The 26,151-nt window shown below is 42.6% G+C and overlaps 1 protein-coding gene across 2 annotated transcripts in view; it reads left to right on the top strand.

The window, feature by feature from the left end:
• Positions 1–26,151, top strand: part of NUP205 (nucleoporin 205) — a 98,900-nt gene that overhangs the window by 41,802 nt on the left and 30,947 nt on the right. For both annotated transcript variants that reach the window (XM_090042823.1, XM_090042824.1), the window contains exons 14-24: positions 3,238–3,288; positions 6,579–6,788; positions 7,608–7,707; positions 12,529–12,666; positions 12,954–13,143; positions 14,980–15,100; positions 17,473–17,554; positions 19,024–19,188; positions 21,232–21,356; positions 21,921–22,035; positions 24,078–24,227. In XM_090042823.1, the coding sequence (XP_089898949.1) occupies positions 3,238–3,288; positions 6,579–6,788; positions 7,608–7,707; positions 12,529–12,666; positions 12,954–13,143; positions 14,980–15,100; positions 17,473–17,554; positions 19,024–19,188; positions 21,232–21,356; positions 21,921–22,035; positions 24,078–24,227 (1,447 nt within the window). The remainder of the gene's footprint in view (positions 1–3,237; positions 3,289–6,578; positions 6,789–7,607; positions 7,708–12,528; positions 12,667–12,953; positions 13,144–14,979; positions 15,101–17,472; positions 17,555–19,023; positions 19,189–21,231; positions 21,357–21,920; positions 22,036–24,077; positions 24,228–26,151) is intronic.

Below are 26,151 nucleotides of genomic sequence, written 5' to 3' on the forward strand. Positions count from 1 at the left end.
AGCCACCTCAGCCTTGGGCAGGCAGTGGCTCAGTTGTGGCTCCGACCCCGAGTTTGTGGCCACAGTTGAAGCAGAACCACTGCCTGCGTCACCCAGGTACTTGAATCTAAGACAAGGCTCCCCCTCCTCCGTGTTGTCTGGGGGGAAAGAATTGTTTGGTAGGGGAAACATAATTTTGATTTTGTGTAAATGCAGCGTGCCATATTTTTACAGCACGGAAATCTCATATCCATTATAATTAGCTTCCAGTTCAATTTATTTCCTAACTGCCAGTCCTGTAAATTCAACTGGGAGTCTGAGAGACAAGCTGGGATCTTTCTTCCTCCTCAGTTGTCACTAGTACTAATAGTCTTGCAAGTCACATTCTGCCATGTTATACTCATCCAATTCATGAGATACGACTAACACATATGGAGGACAGATGTACTGAATAAGAAAGAACCACTGTTTGTTTATTTTTCAGAGTAGAACAGTACTTTCATGGTTTTCATAGCTGCACATGCAGCTGATAAGATTTTATTGCAACTCTTGTGATACTAGGTATTTTCTCAAAGACCCTGGAGTCTTTTACAGCTATGTAATATTCTCAGCTTCAGGGTTTTTTTTGAGTTTCTATCATTCATGAATGCAGAAAAAAAATTGTAAGAGTGAACTCTAAAGGTTTAGAAACCAAGGGAGATAAAAGTAATCCAAATGATCATTGGTTTAAAAATCATGCTTTTTGAACACTTCAGGTTGGCAATACTGAATATGTCCCTCATTCTTGGAGTGCAAAGGAGCACTATCAGAAATACAACTACTTGTGTCACTTAGTATTAATAGAAAGCAAGCCAGCATCTTAATGTTAACACAGTTTTTTTTTATGACAGTAGCATGTTTTCATTTCTTGGAGAGAGGAAATGGAGAGAAACCAGTCCCTCTTCTTGACTTTGCTTGGGAAACACAAGGATCAGTGAGTCCTTAAATCAGGGGTGCCCAACCCACAAAACATATGCCACAGATGGCATGGGCAGCCTCTGTGTGTGACACATGGCAGATCAGAGAGAGGGCAGGCAGCACAGTGGCAAATAGGGCAGTGAGTAGAAAGCAGGTCAACAGTTCTGGCAGGGCAGTGAATGTAGGAGAGCACAGTGGTAGGTGGGGAAGGGGAACAAAATGGGACTTAGGGAGAATACAGGGCTTAATTTGTGGTTTGCCTGCCAAAAAGGTTAGCTACCACATTAAGTAGTATTCTCATTAGAAATCAGGAGATTGTGATCAGCAGGGATCCAGGTTTTCCATTCTCCACTGAAAAACAAGGTAAAATCCATGGTAAAATACGGAGAAAAACCTGGATGTACATTTTAAGGACAAAAAGCCTGGATTGTTTCCTTTAAAGGAGAAAAATGCAGGAAAAGGTGGGTTTCCCCTTGCAGGCTGGCGAAGTTTCAGCCTGTGAGGGGTTGTGGGGAGCAGGAGGAGGGTGATCAGGCAGGGGGTGCTGTGTGTGTGTGTACCCCCAAATGTGCATTTTTCTGTGATTAAAATGGAACACCTCTCTCATGGCATTTCATTTTAATCACAGAAAAATGCAAATTTAGGGTTTTTTAATCAGAGATTTTGTGCTTTTTTTCTTTCTTTCTTTTAAATAAAAATGTGTGTTGTTTGGTTTTTTTTTTTTAAACAGAGAAAGCCAGGATCCCTGCTGATCATTATGGGTGTTTATATGTGTGCTCCGGGAGTTGGCAGGGCATGGGTGGGCAGTGCTTTAATTAGAGCTGTTCTGAGAGATGCTCTAATTAAAGTGCCTGGAGCATGACATCCATCAGTGTCTCCATGCTGAAAAATGGCAGCAGGGGTGCTTTAACTAAAGTTTATTAGATACAGTCTATGGATATAGATAGATATATAGATTATATAGATATAGTCTATTCTTCCAAGGATGGAAAAATATCAGTGTTTCAACAGATGGACTGTAGAAAGCAAAACCCCCAAAACCCCTGTTCCCATTGGAAAAATGTTCATATAGAGCGTTTTTAGTACAGATTTCTCTTGATTTATGCAGTACATGCATTCCTGGAGAACAGTGCATAAATCAAATTAGCATAAAGTGAACCCAGTTTACAGTGGAACAGATAGGGATATGGTGGTGAGGGAGGGAGAGAGTAAGGCTGGGACTAGGGGAGGGGTGCAGCACAGTCTGTTGGCAGCTCCCTGGACTGCAGTAGGCAGCAAGGCGGTGGGAACTGTGAGTGGGTGCAGGGCTCAGGGCAGGAGGGCATGGTTCTTGCTGCTACGCACCCCTGTGGGGGCTGCAGGCTGGTGGACTATGCTGGGCTCTTCCCAGTTGGGTGCAGGCTGCCAAATCTGCACATGGGACGACAGCAGGCTGCTGCTGCAGGCTAGGCCTGGCAGCTCTACCTGGCCTCGCCAGGCAGACTGGGGGGGGTGGGGTACGGTGAATTTTGGGGTGGCAGCATCCCCCTTCCCAGCACCACTTCCTCATTCCTGAAGGCAAAGCTGGGGCCGGTGGCGGCACTAGGCTCTTTCTGGTGCTGCAGGTGAGCGGCAGTGCTGGGAGTGGGGCTGCTGTCACTCCAAAATTTGCCGTAGTCCCCCCAGCCTGCCCAGTGCTGGTCCCAGCCTGCAGCGGCAGCCTGCTGTCATCCCGTGTGCAGATCTGGGGGCCCATGCCCCCCTGGGAAGAACCTGGTGCAGCCCCCACAGCCCTTCCGGGGGAGGGTGTGTAGCAGCAACAACCATGCCTTCCTCCCCTGAGCCCTGCACCCACTTACAGTTCCCACTGCCTTGCTGCCTATTGCAGTCCAGGGCCTCCGCTTCTCCCTGCTCACCCCAGTCCCTGCTGCAGCGGCCTCAGGAGCAGCCAACAGCAGCTGCCTATAACCGCTGGGCTGCACCATGTCCCAAACCTCCTGGGGCTCCACTTCTCCCCACTCACCCTACCTGCTGCAGCAGACCCCAGAGCAGCTGACACCACCTGCCTGCACCATGGTATGGTGCAGCCCAGGGTCTGGGGTGAGTGGGGATAACTGGAGCCCCGATCGCATAAGAATGAATTTAACTCGCATATAAAGAATTCTGGGTGATCGGCGTATAGTAGTGCATTAGTGAATTAGCATACATAGAACCTGCATAAATCGAGGGAAACCTGTATTGACAGAAATGGCTAAAGCTTACATTGTAATTTTGTGCAATACATTGTGTGTCTCTCTCTCTCTTTCTCTTTCCGTCTCTCAGATTTTACAGACTGTAAGAACTCCAGGGCAGAGGCAAGCTATTGGCATTGAGGTAAGATTTCCCTTCCACTAGGTAATCACTCAGATTTTTGTAGTGATAAGAGCAGAAGAAGCTATGCATGTTGTATCTGCTGTTAAGTCCCTTTGGAATAAAAGCTGTTTTCTCTCTTCCTCTCAAGTTATTCCCATATGTTTATAGTTCCTGTAAGTTTCTGTTAGGTTGATTCTCACTGTATTTGTTTTTTTTCTCAATTGCTCTATTTTAAGCCATGTAAAATCAGCTGTGATCAGTCTTGAAATGGAAATCATGAGCCCCTTCTATATTTGCAAGTAAAGGTGTGATGGGATCTAATGTATGATCCACACATTTGTGTCTCTTGCCATGCCACACGTGCATGGTGGGAGGTGTGATCATGGGATTGTGCGTTAGATCCTATCACGCCTTGCTGCTAGTACGGGGTAGCCTGATCCCAGGCTCCCTCTTTACCAGCAAGAAGGAAGCTCCCATGTCTGGGAGCCTCCTCAGTTGAAGGGCTCTTGACCTTAGGGGTGCCTCATGCACCCCAGAGCCTGGAAGATTGCAGCAGCTGTGACCTTCAGGCCCCTTGGGGTTTCAAGCTGGGCATAGAGCACCCAGCTGGAAGACCCATCACCTGACAGGACTCCCAGCTGTAGGGGAGACCCCACCACAAGTGCAAATTAAAGCTCGATATAAATTTAATACACATTTCTGAGGTCTACCTTTATAGCTGGTTAGATCTTTTAATGATGTCATAGCTACTTTGCATGTGTAGCTGGTCTTTGCCTGTGATAGCTACTTTGCATGTAATTGTGCAGTTAACCAGTTAATTGTATGATGCATGTAATGTGTAGAGGCGGCCATAGTCACTTATGCTTAACAGGATATGACTACTTTCCTTCCTTAATTTAAGAGTTTAATAAAAGCAAAACTCAGTTAAATGTCAAGGTATAGCCTCTAGGAATTCAAGAGAGAGTGGGAATTGCCTGGCTCTGCGCCAGAAATTTCTGCACTTTGCTTCTGTCTTGTGCAGTCATTAGCTGTGGAGCAATGTAAGGTAGTTCATAGACAATTCATAGATATCTTGCTTGTTTTCAGCCATTTCCTCTGAATTTAAATATCTTCTCAAAATGCCTGTAAAAAGTTGTATTTTAATCAGATGGTATTATCATTATAGTGCTATTGGGTGGTAGCACCATGATAACTAAGATTGAAACTAATCTGCTATCTAACATCTCATTTTTCTGTGTTCTAAAATCCATGTAGTTTCTAAGATTGTCTTACAAATTACTGTCACTCATGAAGGTCTGGGGTGGGGCTGTTGGCCCATATTTGAGCCTGGCTATATTTGAGTAAGGCATTCCTGAAATTAAAAAATACAATCCTTTCTCCTTCCCTCCTCCCCCTGCTTTTAAAAAGATCGGGTTACATCAATATTTTACCATTCTTCTTTCTTCAGTTTGCACACAGCTGGTGCAAAAACTATGGCTTGGATCCTCCCCAAACAGATATCACCGGGTCACAGTTGATCTCACTTAATGTCTGGCAGCAATTGTCAGAAAATATTTAGTTAGGGTAAAATTTTGGTTTGAACAAGTGGATGAGCCAGAAAAGTCATCTGTGTGTATGCACATGAGCTGTAGGACTGGTTTTTGCTGCAAACCAGAGGGTTTGTAGGCAGCTTGGTTTTTAGAGTAAGTGGGTGGCTTGAGGTAACACACTGTGACTGTTTGGCCCAACCAACAAGAAGGCAGGGTGAGTTTGAGTCCTGCCTCTAAGAATGTATTAGTTTATCTCTGCTTATACTCTGTCAGGCTACCTCAGGTAGTTTTGAGGCAAGAGCCATGTTTTTTAAGTAAAAACGTGGCTTTTAAGTATACCCTAAAATCCATAAAGATCTTCAAATTTTACTTGACAAGTATTGTTGAGAAAAATAGCATTAATTTAAACACAGGGAAGATGGAAGACTCTAGTAAACAGCAGTTTTTTTCTGAGCAGTGACACAGAGTATAATTGATGCATTGTGGCCACCTGCTTTTCTTCAAACTCAGCATAAGCAAAGGGGCTACTGAGCATACTTTTTAAAGATACTAAAAAGCCAGGTCTGAAGTTTGAAAACTGGTGGCTGCATAGAGTATCTGTGGTGTATTAGACTACAGTCCTGTAATTTCACGTATATGAGAGGACCTCTGTGCTTGGAAAGAGCCCTGTTGAAATTAACACGACTTGATGTTGGAGCCTGCAGGTATACATCATGTTGATCTCCTTGTAGAATCATGACTTAATTTCTATTTTTGGGGATGGGTAATGGTAAACGAGATAGTATTGTTAATAAAAATAAAATTTCCCTTGAGTGTATTAAGAAGGGTAAGAGTTGTCACCACTTTATTATGCTGCTTTCTTTTCAAATAATGAAGTGCTAAAGGAAAGTAGGAAAGTTTTAAAACTAAAAAAAAATTAGAATCCAACCTTGCAAACTTTGCTTATCCCTGCTTTCAGTAAATCAGTGGGAACAAAATTCAGCCTACTGTCAGCTTCATCAGCAAAGCTTACCACACTTTATCATGAATCAGCAGATGCACGACAAATAGAATCAAGGAGGTGATACTTCCCCTCTATGCAGCATTGGTCAGACCGCAGTTGGAGTACTGCATCCAGTTTGGGTGCTGTACTTCAAGAAGGATGTTGATAGACTCGGGAGAGACCAGAGGAGGGCCACTTGTATGGTTAGGGACTTACAGGACAAGCCGTATGAGGAGAGCCTGAGGGACCTGGACCTCTTCTGCGTCCTCAAGAGAAGGCTGGGAGGTGATCTTGTGACCGCCTACAAATTCATTAGGGAGATGCAGCAAGAGATTGGAGATGCTCTGTTCACCAGGGTGCCTCTTGGGGTAAGAAGGAGCAATGGTCATAAACTGACAGAGAGCAGATTTAGGCTAGACATCAGGAAAAACTTCTTCACGGTAAGGGTGGCCAAAATTTGGAATGGGCTCCCAAGGGAGGTGGTGCTCTCCCCTACCTTGGGGGTCTTTAAGAGAAGGCTGGATAGGCATCTAGCTGGGGCCATCTGACCCCAGCCCTCTTTCTTGCCTAGGCAGGGGGTCAGACTCGATGATCTGCTGAGGTCCGTTCCGACCCTAGCATTTATGAATCTCTGAACTTTCCAATCTCTTGAGGGTTTCTGTTTAAACCATATCATTTTAAGTGTCTTATGATATTAATTGACAATTTGCTGATGTAGTTTATTTTTCTATGAGTATTTTTTTTCTAAGTTGGATCTTTGGTGGGGGTTTTTTTTCCCTGTTTTGTTTTTTTTGGGGAAGGTTGAATTGAATGAAATCGAATCCCGGTGTGAGGAGTATCCTTTAACCCGTGCATTTTGCCGGCTCATCAGCACACTGGTGGAGAGTTCATTTCCTTCTAACTTGGGAGCAGGATTGCGCCCACCAGGCTTTGATCCCTATCTTCAGTTCCTTAGAGATTCTGTGTTTCTTCGATTTCGCACCAGAGCTTACCGGAGAGCTGCTGAAAAGGTAAATTTATAGATTCGAATAAATATTTTTGGAGACAGCTGTCTTTGCATCTGGGTTCTGTAGTGTTAAATTGACTTGACTCACCAAGTCTCTGAGCTCTGAGGATCTGTGTTACCTAAGTTTGATCCAGCAGTTTTAATCTTTGGATTCTTTAAACCAAAGCTATAACCAACTAGTATCCCCCACTTCTGCAAAGCAGACAAAGAATGGGAGCTACATTAGGTATTTATACTCCTCTGGTATGATAGGCATTCAAATGCTGATGGCAGTGTCTTATTACGCTAGTTTAAACACTTGGAAAAATGCAGGTAAACAGTTGCAGAATTATGAGTTTGTTTTGTGAATTGGCTAATGATTTCTGAACCCTTGTGACTTTATCACAAACTTAAATAATTGGAATCTGCCTCTCTTGGTTAAATTTAGCTTTTCTTTATGATTATTTCACAAGATTATTTAGTGTTAATCTGGCATTTTTAGCTTCTTGAAGTATGGAATTTGAGCTTCTATCCTCAATGCTTCTTTTTGCTAAAAGTGCCTTTTTGTACAAAGTATAGCGATCTGTGCATTACAGATGCTCAAGTTTACAAATATTGTACATATTTTTCTCTCTTTTGGTGTGTTTTATTGAACTTGTATAAAATGCATTATAGTTCAGATTCCAAAAGATGTTCTTTTTATTTCAAAAAGGATTTTAATGTTGTTTTAAATTGTCTGACCTAGCAAATTTCTGGTGCTGTGGGATGATGATTTAGAATGCAACCACATTCCTTGTGAGTTTTTTTTTTTTTTTTTGTTCAATCCATTGTTGATCGTTTACAGTGGGAAGTAGCTGAGGTGGTTCTGGAGGTTTTTTACAAACTGCTGAGAGACTACGAACCTCAACTTGATGACTTTGTGGACCAGTATGTGGAGTTACAAGGTTAATATATTCATTCATTTACTATCAAACAAGATTGACTCTCATTTTGTATCTTTACCCCTGTGTGCTGCGGTCCTCTCAAATTTTTCAAGAAAGCAGGCCAAGGTTGAGTCAGGGCTTAGGAAACATCCAAGTTGCACCAGCATACTACAGGACATGATGTTGCTGATTCAGTAGGCTGCTCTTTTTCTTGAGTCTGTGGTGAATTGATACCTCAGCCTGAGAGTTAAACACAATGTGCTGCTGGAGGGGGTTGAATTTCAGAAGAGATATAAAATGGACATCCTGCATTTCTGCAATTTATAAAATCCTGTAGTGTGTTTATAAGATTTAGGGGAGAGCTAGTCCTGATGTCCTGGCCAAAAGTCCAAATAGGTAGTTATCTTTTTGCTGACCAAAATTTGTCCTGCACTTCAATTAATTTATATATGATGGTATTTCTTTTACTTAACTTTCTAAACTGTTGAATAGCTGCTTCCTTTCATCTGGCAATGGGTGAAACAGCTCTTGCACCCATATAATTTGAGAAGCACTTTAGGTTTCTTCAGAAAGTAAACATTATGTAAATGTAAATTATCAGAATTTTGAGCATATTTTTATTGAATATATTTTTTCCTGTCCCTTCAAGCCACAGCGGGAAGCCATCTCTTCTTACAGCAATAAATCACTAGTTGGTGACAGAATGCAAGGAGGCAAATACCTTTCTGCCTTGATAGACAGTTTGCCAGATCATCTGATCTTCTTATCTTTGATCTTCTCTTCCTCCTCCTTGCCAGATTCACTTATTTTTAAGTATTTTTGTCTCCCCCAGCCCTTTCTCTACAGAGGGCAGAAGAAAAGAATGAATTAAAAATGAAACTCTGGAAAGGCAGTAGGGAAAAGAATTGGCTTCTAGATTCACTGTAAGTTTCTTGGTTGTAAGAAAAGAAGGCTTGACTTAAAAATATGTGCCAAGGATCAAACTCAGCTTTTTAGGTCTTGGCTCTTACACGTCTCCGATTCTGATGAGCAGGTGGTGTTTCCTCTTTATTGCTATGGTACAGTCCTCTTTTGTGAGAGATGTTCTTTCTCTAATCTACCCACTTATTTTTAGATGTGTGGTGAATCCCCAACTCTGAGAAAAGAACTACCATATTTTCTCAAATAGAAGACAATCCTGCTTATAAGATGACCCCCCAATAATTGGATTCTATTTATGGAAAATGTATAAATTTTAATAATTTATTTATACATTTATATAATAAATGTATAAATTTTAATAATTTTCCAGGTATAGAATCTAATTATTGGAGGTTTGTCTTGAATTTGTACTCTTTCCACTGCTACAGCAGGGAAACTAAATCTGGGGGAGGTCAGATAGCCCTTTGCTTTCTGCTTTCCCCAAACTTTTTCCCCTGGCAGCCCTTCCCCGCCCCCACTCCTTTAGTATCAGATCCTGCTCTCCTTGAGCACATAAAAGTGAGGAGCAAATTTGAAAACAATGACCTTGAAATTAAACATGGCTGTAGCAACTTGCATATAGTACCCATGCACTTAGTTTATCCAGAATTGATGCGTGTTATATTTTTTTGCTATTGCTGCAAGTTTTAGCACAGGTACTCCATGCTTTTGAGTGGCACTTTGACATCTACTTATGTGTAGTACAAACTACACGTGGCATTAGTCAAAAGCCAGAGGCTCATGGTTTACTGCACAGTGCATTGGGCTGGGTCCCAGCAGAGTCAACAGCATTTCAAGCCATGGTGACCCCACAGCTTAACACTGCTCAGTATATGCATGTAGTTCAGATACCGCCCCGCAAAGGATCCATGTGCTAATTAGCCCCCCTCTCGTGACTGGAACTGGATGTTCTTATCACAAGTCCTGGGATGCTCCAAAAATTTATATGCAGATGAGGTGCAAGGCAACATGATCCAGCTTTACCTTATAGAGGGCAGGGCCACATAATCATATACACCAGGCTGAGCGAGCAGGCAAGAGAGTGATCTCTGAGTGAACTATATGCAATTTCATAATTCACGAGGACTTAGAAAAAAGTCAGCAGTGAGGAAGATTGCACTTAATGGGCACTACCATATATCTTATTCAGATAGGTTACACTAACTTATTAATGTGATAGGTTCCCATTATCATGTTTGCCAAGTTGGCCATGAGTTTTGTAGTTATGTTCAGTGCTGGTTGCATTTAATCAACTTCAGTTCAGCACAACTGTTCAGCACATGCTACTTTTGGCAGCAGTTTAATGCTGGTGTATTTAGTGAGATTTCCTTATGTGCAATTATAAGACGAAAGGTTTTTTTCTTCACACAAATTGTGGGAAAAAAACTCATCTTGTATTTGAGTAAATGTGTAAATCTTTAATTTAGATGATCATGTATTTGGAAATCTGTTGGAAATGCGAACAAAGAACTTGCATGTCAGTGGGTCAGACCCCTCTGCCTTGTCTTCCCGTCCAGGCTGGAGAGATGCCAAATGTATACCTTAATTGAACCTCAGGTTATTAATTAATGGCTGTGTGACCAGCCTCAGTTGTTAGTCTGCTTTCTTCTGATTTTCCAGTATCTACTTGGGAGCAAGAGACGGGCACCTCTATTTTGAGAGGAATAATGATACTTGGGTTTTAGATCACATCAGCAGGTTGGCAGGCTGCAATGGGAATGCTGTGGAATTATTAGCTACACATGTACATCTGTATTTTTTTAATTATCCTGAAGTCTAGTGTCTTCATTCAGTCTCCTCTTGTGACATTGTTTCTCTGGCACTGTTGGTCGCTAGTCTCTAGCAGGAGGAGATTATACAGTTAGTTATCTGTGTCTTGATGGGTTTCTGTTCAGTCAGCATGTGCAAAACTTCCTTTTTTCCTAAAACCATTTGCAGTCAGGACTAGTCTTTTTTTTTCTTTAAGGGAAGGCTGTAGAGGGCGTGTATTCTTTTCTTTTCATTTCATTTTATTCAGAATGTTGAGGAAGGTCAGTAAGCACAGATTGTGATTTATCTTGTGATCCTGTTGTGTCCCTTGATTTTTTTTCAAACCAAAAGTGTGTAGTGATAGTCCACGCTGGGCCACCTTCTTCTATTTTTTTTCCAACTTCTTTTGATTCATCCAGTTCATTAAGAGCCATTTTCCTTATTCTTACTAGAAGAATTATAACATTATCTTACAAATGTCAGTGGATGTCTGTTTCCACATTAATTTGATTAATACCTGTGTTATATAGATGTACCAGCCAACTACTGATAATAACTTGATACCATATTTTATACCTATCAGTAATTCTGTAGGTTTATTTCTTCACTTGTGGCAGGGACTGCTGATTCACAGATTCATAGGTGCTAGGATCGGAAGGGACCTTAGCAGATCATCGAGTCCGACCCCCCTGCCCTGGGCAGCAAAGAGCACTGGGGTCAGATGACCCCAGCCAGGTGCATGTCTAGCCTCCTCTTAAAGACCCCCAAGGTAGGGGACAGCACCACCTTCCTTGGAAACCCATTCCATATTCTGGCAACCATTACCATAAAGACGTTCTTCCTGATGTCTGACCTAAATCTGCTGTCTGTCAGTTTGTGACTGTTGTTCCTAGTTACTCCAAGGGATGCCCTGGTAAACACAGCATCTTCTATTCCTTGCTGCCCCCCACAATTAATTTTTAGGCTGCCCCCCACAATTAATTTTTAGGCCTCTTGCAGAGGCTGAAGAGATCCAGCCCACAATTTCTCCCTTATAGGGTTTTTCCTGAAGGCTCCTAGCCATATGAGTGGCCCTCCTCTGAACCCTCTTGAGGTTGTCCACATCCCACTTGAAGTGTGGCCCCCAAAACTGGACGCAGTACTCCAGCTGCGGCCTGACCAGTGCCACAGCAGAGGCATTCTGATGTCCATCTTAGATTGTTCTGTAAAGTTTAATGAACTTAATGAGAGATATTAATGCTTTTTAATATTTTGTTCTTGGGTTTGGCCTCTACGTTTGCATTGCATCCACATGGCTGGTTAAAAGTGTGTTTAGTTTGTTGCACTGCAGATTCTTTACATGTGAAATTTCTTTGTAATGGCTTTCATGTGGCTGTGCTTGTTAATTCGCAGCAGTGTTAAAACCCTTAAAAACAATACTGAAATGGAGAGTTAGGCAGTTTGACTTGTGCAAGTCAGAGGCCTTCCAGACTAAGAAAAAGTATTTTTTCAGCTTCAGTTTTTATGTTCTACATTATTTTTCATTGTCTTGTCTATAAGAATAGATAAACCAGGAGTATTAACTTGGACTTCTTTATTTTCAGGAGTTCTTTTGTTTACTTCCTAATTATGTTTTATTATGACCTTTGAATTTCACATCAGTGAGAGTATCAATATGTTGTAGCTCAGTGTCTCTCAGTCAGGGTGTCCCGAGATCCTTTTAAGAGTGATATGGGATGCCACACAATATTAGCATTTTTGGTTTGCAAATACCTATGAATGATTCATGAGATAAACCCAGAGATTTCAAATAGAAATTCATATTGTTAAAAACATTTCCCTATTTCACTCTTCCTGAGTTCTTTGCAACAGAAGAATTATTTTTTCCATTGTCCAGAGACAAGTGAAAGATTAAAAGCTGGCATTTCTGAGAGGTGCCTTGGGTCTAACAAGGTGCATTCTGTCTAAAAAGATTGAGAACTTCTGTTCTATTACATTGAGGTGATATTAATACATCTTTATTATTATGTATAGCATCCATTTAGCTGCTGTTGTGACATGTGGTTGGTTGGTTTGTATGCATGTGATGTGGTAAGGAGAAATCTCAGACAAAGAACTACTAATAGATAATTTTCCCCTTTTTTTCTCTTTTAGGAGAAGAAATAATAGCATATAAACCACCAGGATTTAATTTGATGTATCATCTACTGAATGAGTCACCAATGCTGGAACTGTCCCTTAGTCTGCTGGAAGAAGGGGTTAAACAGCTTAATACCTATGCCCCCTTTCCAGGTATGTGCCTATAGTTTATTTTTAAGATGCCAGTGAAATGTTTACTAGCAGGGATTTGACTTCAATATTTTTCTGTAGCTTTAACAGAAGATATGTTTGTTTTTCACATACGCAAGTTATTTTCTGTGGGGAGTTAATTGATTTCAGTTATCAGCTCTCAAGATATAGTTCTGGTACAAAGTTTAATAAATGACCTGTTTGCAAGTGGCCCATTTTTAGGTGTTCCAGGGATTGCAGTAGGATTTGTAAATGCTGTTCATTTTTGGTTTTTTGCCTGTGATTTGTAGGGAAGAAGCACTTAGAGAAAGCAGTACAGTACTGCCTTGCTCTTCTCAACCTGACCCTGCAAAAGGAGACTCTCTTCATGGACCTTTTACGGGAGAGTCACCTTTCCCTGATTGTCACACCTCTTGAACAGCTGCTGCAAGGAATCAACCCACGAACTAAGAAGGCAGACCACGTGGTGAATATTGCCAGGTGAGCCCAAAGCACTTGGGTGGGAGGAAGCTTTGGAAAGATTGGAATGTGAACAGAGGCTACTGGATTGCTTATTCTTTAACTACATCCACGTGGCAGGCTGTTTTGCATATCCAGGGAGCTTCATTGAAGTCAGTGGCTCTGAACAGAGCGAAATGTCCATCTGCCTACATCTGAGTGCAAGATTGGGGCCTATGTATACTGTGTCTTGAAATTTTTCATCTGAGCATATCCAAGTTGTATGTATATTCCATGAAATTCAAAACTCTTAAATTAACTACTCATTTGCATGTAACTTTCGTTTCTCTACCCTGGACTTTTCATGAATTATCATAGGTTAAGCCAGTAATGGCTTGTTTGGCTAGGAACAGATGTTGCTTTTGTCCCTGGATAAATTGTGCCTGTGTTTATCCCAGAACAAAAATATCCCAAGATTGGCATGTACATATATAGCCCTTCTAATTAGGTTTTAGTGAGTGGCTAAATGCAATACTACTTCTTTGCCATTGGTTTAGTGATATAATCTCAGGATAAACTGAAATTACCTTTTATCTGGGATTTTCTTTTATAAGTTATCCCAGGATAATGGACATGGGTGTCTGTACACTTGCACTTTGTTCTGGGATAAATGTGTTGTCTGTTTGCAGTGGTAGAGGAGCTGCTGTTGCTCTCGCCACAATCTGCCCTGGCGGCTGGAGCTGCCGCCATTGCTGCTGTCCCTACCTGGTTAGGGTGGGAGCCAGAGCTGCCATAGGGTAAGAGGCAACAGTGGGGTTGGTGGCAGAGGGGCAGATGCCGGGAGGGGAGATGGAGGTGGGGCAGGCCAAGGGGACAAAAAGCAGGCTGCCTGCTCCTGCCTCTGCCACTGCTTTTCCGGTTGCTTGCCCCCCCTACAACTTCTTTCCATGCCACAGTAATGGGAGAAGACAGATTTAAGATGACCCTCCAATAATTAGATTCTGTATATGGAAAATTATAACAGCTTACAATTTTCCATTTGTTGAATCTAATTATTATAGTTTCATAGTTTCTAGGGTCAGAAGGGACCTGAGCAGATCATCTAGTCCAACGCCCTGCCATGGCAGGAAAGAATACTGGGGTCAAATGACCCCAGCAAGATGTTCATCTAACCTCCTCTTAAACACCCCCAGGGTAGGAGCCAGCACCATTTCTCTTGGAAGCTGGTTCCAGACCCTAGCTGCCCTGACTGTGAAGTAGTGCCTCCTGATATCTAACCTAATCCTACCCTCTGCCAGCTTGTGACCATTATTCCTGGTCACTCCTGGCGGTGTGCGGGGGAACAGTGACTCCCCCAATGCCTGCTGATCCCCCCTGACTAGTTTATAAGAGGCCACAAGATCCCCCCTCAGCCTTCTCTTTTGGAGGCTGAACAGGTTCAGGTCCCGTAGCCTCTCCTCATAAATTATGGGGTAACCTAAATCTGAAACCGTCGTGGATTCGGGTAAATACAGTATATACCTTTTCAGATGTAATACTGAAGTGTGCTGCCAATTTTAATCCGGAATACTGTGAAGTGTGTCCCAGGTATCAGAAGTTTGGGAAACGTGGGGTTAGAGGAAACAACAGAAGTTCTGGGAGTGATTTGTCCTTCTCCTTCTTAATTCATGTTATTGGTTGTGAGAGGCTTTAGCTGTGGGTTCATGTATAAGAAAAATGTAGTTTTCAGTTTTAAAACTTTTCCATAAATGCTGTCTTATTCAGATTTTATTTTAAATGATTTTGATGTGCACGTGTTCTGTTTTTTTATCTGGATTTTATTGTGTAGTAGCTCTAGAGTGTCCAACAGTTCAGTCATAATATTCTTAAATTTTACAGGTATCTTTATCATGGCAACAGCAATCCTGAACTGGCTTTTGAAAGTGCCAAGATCCTCTGTTGTATTTCTTGCAATTCCAACATCCAAATAAAGCTAGTGGGAGATTTCACTCATGATCAGGTATTTGTCATTCTATTTCCATTCAGAAAAGAGAATAATAATGGGAGAACATCAGTATATCTCTACTTTCTAAAAAAAATAAATACCTTCATGTGGTTATACTACAAACTGCCATGTTTCTAGCAGGAAAAATATCTTTCTTTCACTTTCTCTCACTTCCTTCCCTCCCACTTCCCTGATGCCCTTCCAATAACATTATGTAAATTGAATCAAAGACTTTGTTTTTGTATGCCACCCTAGCCATTAACTTTGGTTAACCCTCCCTTGGGAAGGCACTTTTCAATGTATAATATTTGTATTTTATTATGTATTTTTTATCTGTATTTTTTATTTATTTAATAGTTTCATAGTTTCATAGTTTAGTAGAGTCGGAAGGGAGCTGAGCAGATCATCAGGTCCGACCCCCTGCCATGGCAAGAAAGAGTACTGGGGTCAAACGACCCCAGCAAGGTGATTGTCTAGCCTTGTCCTAAAGACCCCCAGGGTAGGAGCCAGCACCACTTCAGTTGGAAGTTGCTTCCAGATCCTAGCCACCCTTACAGTGAAGTAGTGCCTTCTGATGTCTAATCTGAATTTACCCTCTGCCAGCTTGTGACCGTTATTTCTAGTCTGTCCTGGTAGCGCTCGGGGGGAACAGGGACTCCCCCAGTGCCTGCTGGTCCCCTCTGACTAGTTTGTAACAGGCCACTAGATCCCCCTTCAGCCTTCTCTTCTGGAGGCTGAACAGGTTCAGGTCCCTAAGCCTCTCCTCGTAGGGCCTGCCCTGCTGCCCACTGATCATGCGAGTGGCCCTCCTCTGGACCCTCTCCATGTTGTCCACATCCCTCTTGAAGTGCGGTGCCCAGAACTGGATGCAGTTCTCTAGCTGTGGCCTGACCAGTGCCGCATAGAGGGGGGAGTATCACCTCCTTGGACCTGCTTGAGATGCATCTGTGGATGCATGACAAGGTGCGGTTGGCCTTCCTGACTGCATCCCCGCACTGCCGGCTCATGTTCATCCTGGCATCAGTGATGACTCCAAGATCCTTTTTTGCCTCAGCACTGACAAGAAGGGAGTTCCCTGCCTGTAGGTATGCTGCTGGTTCTTCCTCCCCAGGTGCATCACCTTGCACTTGTCAGTGTTGAAACCCATCCTGTCCTCATCCGCCCACCCCTGTAACCTGTCTAGGTCCGATTGTTGCCTATTCCTCCCTTCTAGCATGCCCACATCCCCCCACATCTTAGTGTCATTTGCAAATTTGAACAGGGTGCTTTTTACCCCCTCGTCCAAGTCACTGATGAAGATGTTGAACAGTGCAGGCCCAAGGACAGAGCCCTGCGGTACCCCACTGCCCACATCCCTCCAGGTCGAAAATGACCCATCCACCACCACTCTCTGGGTGCGGCCCTCCAGCCAGTTGGCGACCCATTTGACTGTGTAGGTGTCGACACCACAGTCCCCTAGTTTTTTAATGAGAACAGGGTGAGAGACAGTGTTGAAGGCCTTCCGAAAGTCCAGAAAGACTATGTTCACTGCTACCCCTGCATCTAAGGATTTGGTGACCTGGTCATAGAAGGCCACCAGGTTGGTGTGACAGGATCTGCTGCTAATGAACCCGTGTTGGTTGTCCCTAAGCATAACCTTCCCTGCTGGCCCCTCATGGATATGTGCCAGAATAATTCTCTCAAAAAGCTTACCCAGGATCAAGGTAAGACTAACTGGCCTATAGTTTCCTGGGTCCTCCTTTCCTTTTTTGAAGATGGGAACCACGTTGGCCCTCTTCCAGTCCTCTGGCACCATGCCAGAGCACTGCGATTGCTCGTAAGGCTGTGTCAGGGGTACCACAATGACCTCAGCTAATTCCCTCAGCACTCTGGGGCAGAGATTGTCCGGACCAGCTGATTTAAATACATCCAGTCCCTCCAGAAGTTCCCTGACTAGGTCCTCACTGACCCTAGGCCTTGGTGCACCTCCCCTGGGGCCTGAGGTGGGGTCTGGTGGGGGGGCTGATCCGGTCCCTGCTCAGGAAAATGGAGGCAAAGAAGTTGTTAAATAGGTTAGCTTTGTCGTCTGGTGTGATGACCAAATTTCCTAGCATGTCTTGCAGGGGCCCAGCATTACCCAGTACCTCCTTTGTGCCCCCTTTGTATTTAAAAAAGGACTTCTTGTTGTCTTTGATCCAGGTAGCTAGTCCCAGTTCCATCTCTGCCTTGGCCTTCCTGACCGCCCCCCTGCATCCCCGAGCAACCGCAGTATAGTCCTCCCTGGTGATGGCCCCTCCCTTCCACTGGGTGTTCGCCTCCCTTTTAGCTGTGTGTGCATTTTAAATAATGTTTAAAACAACATTTTATTTTGCTCTAAACTTCTCTCATGCTTCTGTTGCTTAATACAGAGTATAAACCAGAAGCTGATGGCTGGGTTTGTGGAATGTTTGGACAATGAAGATGCAGAAGAAATAATTAGTCCAGAAGAGGGTATGTGGCCAGTTTTTATTTATACAGATATCATTTGTGTAGATTCAAATTACTGAAAGAAAAGATGATACAACCGCAGCTGTCAAATGACCAGGCATGTGGTTCTAACATAAGTTGCAGAAAGGGTCCAGTAACAGGAAGAAAAATATTTTGCATGTATTTGAAATTTGAAAGGCTTTCTAAGGGAAGCCTACTAATAATATTAACCAGTTTTTAAGAAGAAAATGTTAGAAGTTGCTCTGAACAAATTGCTTAAGGTTGTGTCAGTAGTGATTTGGGATTAATTTCTGGATATGTCTAAAGTGGCGCAAGATTTTCTTTGTTTTTCTTTTGTTTACTTTGTAAATAGTGGCTAGTCATAGAATCATAGAAGTAGGGTCAGAAGGGACGTTGTAGATCTTCAAGCCTGACCCCCCACCTGGGCGGGAGAAAAAGACTGGACTCAAATGAGTCCAGCCAGGTAGTCATCAAGCCTCTTAAAGATCCCCAGGGTAGGAGCCAGCACCACTTCCCTAGGAAGTTGGTTCCAGCTCCTAGCCACCCTAACTGTGAAGTAGTTCTTGCAGATGTCTAATCTAAACTACTCTCTAATAACTTGTGTCCATTGTTCCTTGTCATACCAGGGGGCGCTAGGGGAAACAGCGTCTCCCCTAAACCCTTCTGGTCCCCCCTAGTGAGTTTATAGACAGTCACCAGGTCCCCCCTCAGCCTTCTCTTGTGAAGGCTGAACAAGGTTTAGGTCCCGCAGTCTTTCAGTGTAGGGTCTGCCTTGTAGTCCCCGGATCATGCAGGTGGCCCTCCTCTGGACCCTATCAATGTTATCCACATCCCTCCTGAAATGGGGCGCACAGAACTGGACACAGTACTCCAGCTGTGGCCTGACCAGCGTTGCACAGAGGGGGAGGATCACCTCCCTGGCTCTACTTGAGATGCACCTCTGGATGCACAACGAGGTCCGGTTAGCCCTGCCAACCGAGACCTCGCATTGTCGGCCCATGTTCATCCTGGAGTCAGTAATGACTCCAAGATGCCTTTCTGCCTCTGTGCTCTCAAGAAGGGAGTTTCCCATTCTATAAGTGTGCTGCTTGTTTCTGCTGCCTAAGTGCAGCACCCTGCACTTGTCAGTATTGAAACGCATCTTGTTTATGTCAGCCCACTCCTGTAACCTATCCAGGTCTTGTTGCAGTCTTTCCCTCCCTACTAGCGTGCTCGCCTCACCCCAAATTTTGGTATCATCAGCGAATTTAAACAGGTTGCATTTCACCCCGTCGTCCAAATCGCTGATGAAGAAATTGAACAGCGCAGGCCCCAGGACTGAGCCCTGGGGGACTCCACTGTCCACTTCCCCCAGGTTGAATATGACCTGTCCACCACTACCCTCTGAGTATGACCTTTGAGTGAATGCCTATGGACTGTATAGACACTCTTCATTTCTTCATGCATCTGACCTGTTGCTCTTTCTAATCAAGAGTTGGAACTTGAAAAGAAGCAGGCTCGAATCCACCACGAAACCAGGATTCACATCTTGAACCTTCTCATCACATCTCTTGAGTGTAGTCCACCCAACCTAGCCTTATATCTTTTGGGGTATGAACTGAAGAAACCAGTCAGTACCACAAATCTACAAGACCCAGGTATGTAGCTGAGAAAGGGAGCTAGCATTTTTCTAGGCCTGGTACTGGGACTAGAAGGTCCATGAAGAGTATGTCCTTATTCTTGCTGTCTGGGAGATTGGATGGCTTTAACTTCCAATAACTGGTTTAAAATAATATATTAATACACAAATATGGCATTGCCCTTTTCTCCATCAAGATAATCTATACAGAATAAAAATTACTGTTCTCTTGGTAAATGTATAAAGAAAGACTGTGAAGTATGTGGGGTTTTGTTTCAACTTCATGTCTGTTACCCTGATTTTATTTATTTATTTATTTATTTATTTTTACCCTTTAGAAGTATTAGGATGACAGTTCTGTCCCTTAATATGCTGGCAAAGTACATCTGTGGATTGGTAGCTTTCTCAGTTCTTAATTGAAATGGTAGTTATATTTACTGAATGGCATATATTTACTGAATACCTCTATCTCCCATTTTTTCCAGCTGTTTTATAGATTGTTTTGAATATTCTGCATACAAATAAATATTCTTCCTAATAGCTTTAAATTGGTTGTTATTTATTGGAATCCCAGATTTCCATTTGTTTATAAACTTGTATGTAAGGAATAGAATAGATAGGGCCATCACAATTAATTCCTCAGAGTGATTTGGTACCCAGGTAGGTTGTACCCATATTGGTCTAGAGGAAAAAGTAATCAGGACTCACGGTACAAGTGATATCCTTTATTAGACCAACTAGATTTTGGCAAAAAAAAATCTTTAATTGCAATCTTTCGGGCACAAACATCCTTCTTCAGGCATTGGAGAAAAGGTTGTAAAAGTTCTCCTGGGTAGAAATGAAAGTTCATATTTCATAGGAGAGTTGAAGGTGTGGTAAAATCTCCTGTTTGCAACAGTTCATTTTGTATGCAGTTTAGGCTCAGAGAAAAGTTGGAATAGTCTGTTTACCTCAAAGTTGTTTGGTGTTAAGCAGGATATAGTCATATTTCCTTCTGGTTATGGCGTTTCATATTTCACAGAGGAGTAAATAGATGGAATGCTCTTCTGAGCATAAGAAAATGCCTGCTCAGAAGACCAGTCCATCGATTTACTCCTCTGAAATAGGAAACACCATAACCAGAAGGAAGTATGACTACATGCCTGAAGAAGGGTGTTTGTGCCCACAAGCTCGCAATTAAAGTTTTGGGGTTTTTTAGAAATCTAGTTGGTGCCTCTACCACGAGTCCTGATTGCTTTTTCCTCTAGACCAATATGGCTAAAACCTGGATCGTTTTTCAGAATTTTATGAGCTGGTTGGTTATGATGCTGTAGATTAGCAAATGTGTATTGTAATGTTTCTTCTCCATCCAGTCCTTCAGCTAGTTTCTGAAATGATTCAGATATGCAACTTGCCCAGTTCATTATTTGAAGGAGGCAATGGTGAAATGAAGAGCGAGAAAGGTCTTGCTTTTTATGTGATTTTTTTTTTCTTGTATAATGTTAGATATCATGTTTAACTAATGCAAATTTCAAATACTGAGCAGCTGAAAACAAGCATAAAATCTCCCTTTCCTTTTAATGGAGTTTTGACCACTAAGTTAAATCTCAGTAGAGGGAGCAGAAATCCCAGTTATCCACTCTACCCAAATTATTAATAACTTTGTCATCTGAATTCATCATGCCTTTAAAATTGGGCAGAAATAGTAGTTCCTAAGAAACTTGTTTGACCTGTGTGGACAGTTTCTCTTTTGTCATCCTTGTCCCTCTCCGTCCCAAAGAAAAACTGCCAAACCCTTTTCTGTCACTTTTGCTGAGATGCAGTTTCTCCATCTGTTTTGGTTACGACGCCAAAATCTTATTTTTTATATTGTTGATCTTTGAAACAGTGCTTTGTGTGTGGTTATATATGTATACATACTATGGGATGTCTGTCTGTCTCTCTATAATACAAGATTTAAGTGTATATATATCTTGAGAAAGGGCAAAATATATGCAACAAAATTAATTTTCTATAATATTTGCTTGCTGATTCTCTTGATGAAATTCAAGCAGTGCTAAAAAAAAAAATCTCCTGCTTTAAGGTGTCTTGGGTTGCCCACGGACTTGCCTTCATGCTATTTTAAACATACTGGAGAAAGGTACTGAAACAAGGAACGGTCCCGTAGCAGTGCAAGAATCTCCCCATCTTGCAGAATTGTGTTATCAGGTAAAGAGACTATTTTGGGTTAGCAAACACAGAACATAGGTCCCTTTAATAAAATTTACCTCTTCTCTGTTAGTAATGAACACTGATTTTTGCAGCTTAATACAGTTTTGTTTTAAAATGTTTCTGCTAGTTTATCCAGGTATTCTGTTCATACAGTGATGAGTAGAGACTTAATTTGTGATTTTGCAGAAACCAGAAAAAAATATTAAGTCCAGTGAGTGGATGGTTACATAATCTTCCTTTATGGACTCAAGGATTGAAAAATCTCATGTTTTAAACTAAGGACCAGATGGCCTTGTGTGGTGCCAGGCAGTGGCTGAATAAGAATTTATCTATTTCAATAATCCACTGATTGGATAATCCATCTTAAATGATGTTACAGTTTGGTTTTTCTTCACTATATTATTTGTTCAGTTTAGGAGTAGACCGAAACTGTGGGATGTTTATCTTATACACAGCTAATGTAAATATACACAGAAATTATACTTGTATTTTTTTCTGCTTACTTGGTGTCTTTTAAACCCCAAATACAAATTAATTCATTATATCTGTTTTCACTATCAGCTAATCTATCAATTGTGTGCATGCTCAGACACATCAGGCCCAACCATGCGATATCTGAGGACCAGCCAGGATTTCTTATTCACTCAGTTGCAGCATTTGCCATTTTCTATCAAAGGTAATCTGTTTATTAAAAGAAAAAACATGTTTGTTTAAAATTGATTGTTTATCCTTTTGATACTGGGAGAAGTTATAGTACATAGCGGAACTTTTCTCTGTCAGATTGAATTGATTCAGTCGAGCCTGTCTGTTCCTTCTGCAGAGTTCATCTGCTGGGATTTGCCTGTGACAAGTCCAAGCTTTGAGTGTGAAGCTGTTAAATTATAGGCCTGTGTGAATAGGGAAGTATTTGATTCGGTTGTGGCTTTGGCCAAGTCAGAGGACAGTGGTTCAATTTGGAAATTCAGATTGCTGTCCGGAATTGATTCGGCTGAATTGGCTTCGGAAGATTCAGCGCCAGTTCGGAGAGATTTGGTGATTTGGCCATAGGCTATAATGGGGAATCACTGAAATACCTATAACTCTGTCATTTTATACCTATAACTCTGGCAGATATGGATGAAAACAACAGGGATGATAGCCCCTTCTGCAGGCATGAAACCTGCCAAGTTTCAAGGAGATAGGTGCAAGGGTTTCTGAGAAACTGTACTTCAAACGGCTGAAAGCAAAACTTGTGTCCTTTGTGTGTGTGTTAAGGCACAGTGGGATGAAAAAAGCAGGGATGGTAGCCTGTAACAGGGGACCTTACTGGGGCTCAGGCAGAAACAGCTCACAAAAGAAACAGAAAGGCTGCAGACAGAGGTTTATGTGTTGTTTCTACACCCCTCCCCCAGAGCACTGTGATTGGAAGGGGACTCAGGGAAAGATCACAGTCACTGGTCAACTACAGATGTAAGTCTTTTCTCCTCCTGTTCCCCCCCCGGCCTCTTCTCGGTTTATGTTCCCCTGAAAAGCTGCCTTCCAAATCTTTTCCAAATTAGTTTGGAGGCTCGGAATTCATTGGGGGTTTTTTTTTTTTGGTCTCCCGATTCTATTCGGATTTGGTGATTTGGCCTCTGAATCGGGCCAAATCTTCTCTGAATTGAATCAGCGACCGAAGCTTTGCACACCCCTATTAAATACCAACATGTCAGATCAGGGCCTGATAAAGTATGAATTAAAGGGGACATGGACACAAGGCAGACATTTTGGAAGATACTTTTCAGAACTACTTTATTACATTTTTTTAAATAATTTATTTTTACTTTACAAATGACAGTCATGTAGCGTATTTGTAGGTTTCATTTCCATCATAAATGTGTAGCATCGCATTACAAGAAACCTTGTGTTTCAAAAGTGGAATAGTTATTGGATCCTGTGGAGTCAGGGAAGTGGAGGGTTGATACTGTTACCATGAACATTATAAACATTCCCTTGTTATAGAAAATTGGCAGAAATTATTTAGTGCTGGAATTAGTTTTTGAATGATCAGTAGGTTTGTTTCAATGTTCCTAATCAATATTTCTCAGATGTAGCAGTGAGAATAAGTTAAACTCATTGAACACTTATCTAGATAATACAGTGGATTAATTTATTGGTCTTTTACTAATAGTAAATCTATACACATTCATAAAAAAGACAATACATTTTGGATGAACCTTTACAGAAATTAAGACTGTGTCCATCTCAAAGCTGTTATAATCAGTTAGATAAATATAGAAAGCGAAAACTCCTGGTGACCTGGGATCAAGTTTTACTTAAGTGTGTTCTTTCTCAGTTGACTGTTATGTTGATGTTCATCCAGGTCATAAAGCCTCTGTAATTTATCACTCTTGACCTTGTTTGCTCAAGGAAGGCCAAGTATTGTGTAGTGGAAGATGCCAGAAATTAGCATCAAAATTCTTTATGAGAACTTTTTATGTGCACATATGTTTGTTTGCTCATGCAACACCTGTATCTAGTATAGCAAGGTGACTTTGGCCAGTTCACTCTGTTAGTTCTTTTCCTAAATAACCAATGAAGAAATTATTTAACCAAATTTAACCAAGTAGTTTTAAAATTTACTTCACAATCACATGTACACAGCCCTCCTTAAAGCCCAACAAAAATATATTGGAGCAAAAGGTGACTTTTAATTTTTTTTATCCAACTATGGGATTTTTTCCTGACTTCTCTCCATAGAACATGAGATTTCAACTCTGAACCAGATGTCTTGGCTGATGAAGACTGCAGCTATAGAACTGCGTGTGACATCATTGAACCGCCAGCGCTCCCACACACAGAGACTCCTACATCTGCTGCTGGATGACATGCCTGTGAAATCTTACTTGGGTACGTGGGGCTTGCTTTGGAGAAAATTGGAAACTAAGATTTGAATGGGTGGAGGTGGGAGAAGTCCTCTTTGTCCCAGCCGCCAGCAGAGGGTTCGGAATTGAGGGTATGGTCGGGGGTAAAAAGGTAAAAAAGGTTTATTGACTTAACAAAAACACAACCAAGCGTAGTAACAAGACAATGACAGACAAGAATAATTCACATTGGTAACTTGTCGGCAATCCCCTTTGATGCTTGATGTATGACAAGTTTCTCTTTCTACAAAGCTCAGCGACATCAGGCGTCCCTGATCAGCACTGTTGGAGAGGTATCGGGAAGGACCCTGGTATTTAGTTATTGGGCTCCTCAAGATCCACGGGCCCACTGATCTAGGTCAACACCTAATTAATCCCTTTCACAGAGTTGTATCTTCCTTCTGAATGATTTCTGGATGTTTCAGCTAATTTATACCTTCTTAACTGTGCTGATAACTTAAAGCCATTCAGATTCTTTTTACTTCAACTGTCCTTAGACTGACTAATAGCAGTACAAGCCTTGCATTCCTTTGATAAGGTTAATTTTAACTACGCCACAGGGCCTTATTACTTCAAGGCTTTGCTAAATTTACTAGGCCTTACTTTATACAAGGTCTTACTACATCTTAAACTTTAATTAGGCTCTTAGCTACAACATATAGCTTAATATTTAAACAAATAACAGAAAAATACTTGGTCTAATCTTTATAAAGCCTTCAGCAAGCACCTTTATCTCACACCCATAATTTTCAGCTGTCACACTCTTTACTTATTTAGACTAGCTCTTCTCTCATGTATACTTGTTACAGTTCTTTCTAACATCTGAATGCCTTTCTCATATTTTCTTTGGAATTGGCCCTAGGTGGGAAGCAAAGGATGTGTTCTGTTCAGTTGTAGATGTGGTGGTTTTATTCTTTCTCCCTTTACGTTTTCTTCCTTGTCTGAAGCATCTCTGCTTATTCTTAAAAATCAGTCTAGCAATGTATTTTTAGAGGCCAGATGATGAGAGCAGTGGTAAAAGCATTTACTAGATAAAAGGAGCTTGTTAGGTCACTGTCACGGAGGCACTGGGGTGCTCCGTGCCTAAGAAGGAGATAAGGTGAGCTGTCAGTCACCAGGGCAGCTCAGGTGCAGATTGTTAGAGCTGCCAATCAACAGGGCAGTGCAGCTGCGGGTTGCTAGGGCAACCAGCCGGTCAGGTGGCCAGAAGGGGGCAGGGCCGGGCCTTTATAAATAGCCCAGGCCAGAGCCTGACTAGCAGTTCCCTTCTGGCAGCCACAGGAGCTCTGCAGCTGAGCTGAGCGGCCTGAATTGGTAGTGGCAGCACTGTGGTGCTGACTGGCTGCGATGATGCCGGGGATGAAAGCACCTTGACAAGAGGCATGGTTGGAGGCCCTGGGGGGGGGAGGCTCAGTGTTTATGTTATGAGCAGGAGGCTCTGTGTTTATGTTGAAGCCAGGTGGCTTGTGTTTCGGTTATGGTTAAACCGGAGGACCGGGTGAGGCTGTAGGGGAGTGAGGAGGCCTCAAGGGGCTCCCCAGCAGCCTGGGGGTTCCCAGTGCCCAGTAGGGGCACGGTGCCAGTGGGGCACTACAGTTTGCGCCGGAGAGGCATGGTGTTTATGCCAGAGAGAGGCGTGGTGTTTGCCCAGTGGGGCAAAGGACCCAGAGAAGGGTCAAGGGGGCCAGGCACGGCTGCGGCCACCTGAGCCCCAAGCGCGAGGAGCGCGGTATAGGCCCAGTAGGAGGGCAACCGCCATGGGGAGCGCGGCGTGGGCCCTAGAAAGGGCAAGGCCCCAGAGGGGGACAGAGAGCGCGTGCAGAGAGCGCGGCAGGTCCAGAGGCAGGGCAACAGCTGCGGAGAGCGTGGTGTGGGCCCTAGAGAGGGCAAGGCTCCAGAGGGGGCAGAGA

Source organism: Crocodylus siamensis, chromosome 4 (assembly GCF_052110815.1).
Source record: "Crocodylus siamensis isolate JL-2025a chromosome 4, ASM5211081v1, whole genome shotgun sequence".
In the NCBI taxonomy this organism is placed as follows: domain Eukaryota; kingdom Metazoa; phylum Chordata; order Crocodylia; family Crocodylidae; genus Crocodylus; species Crocodylus siamensis.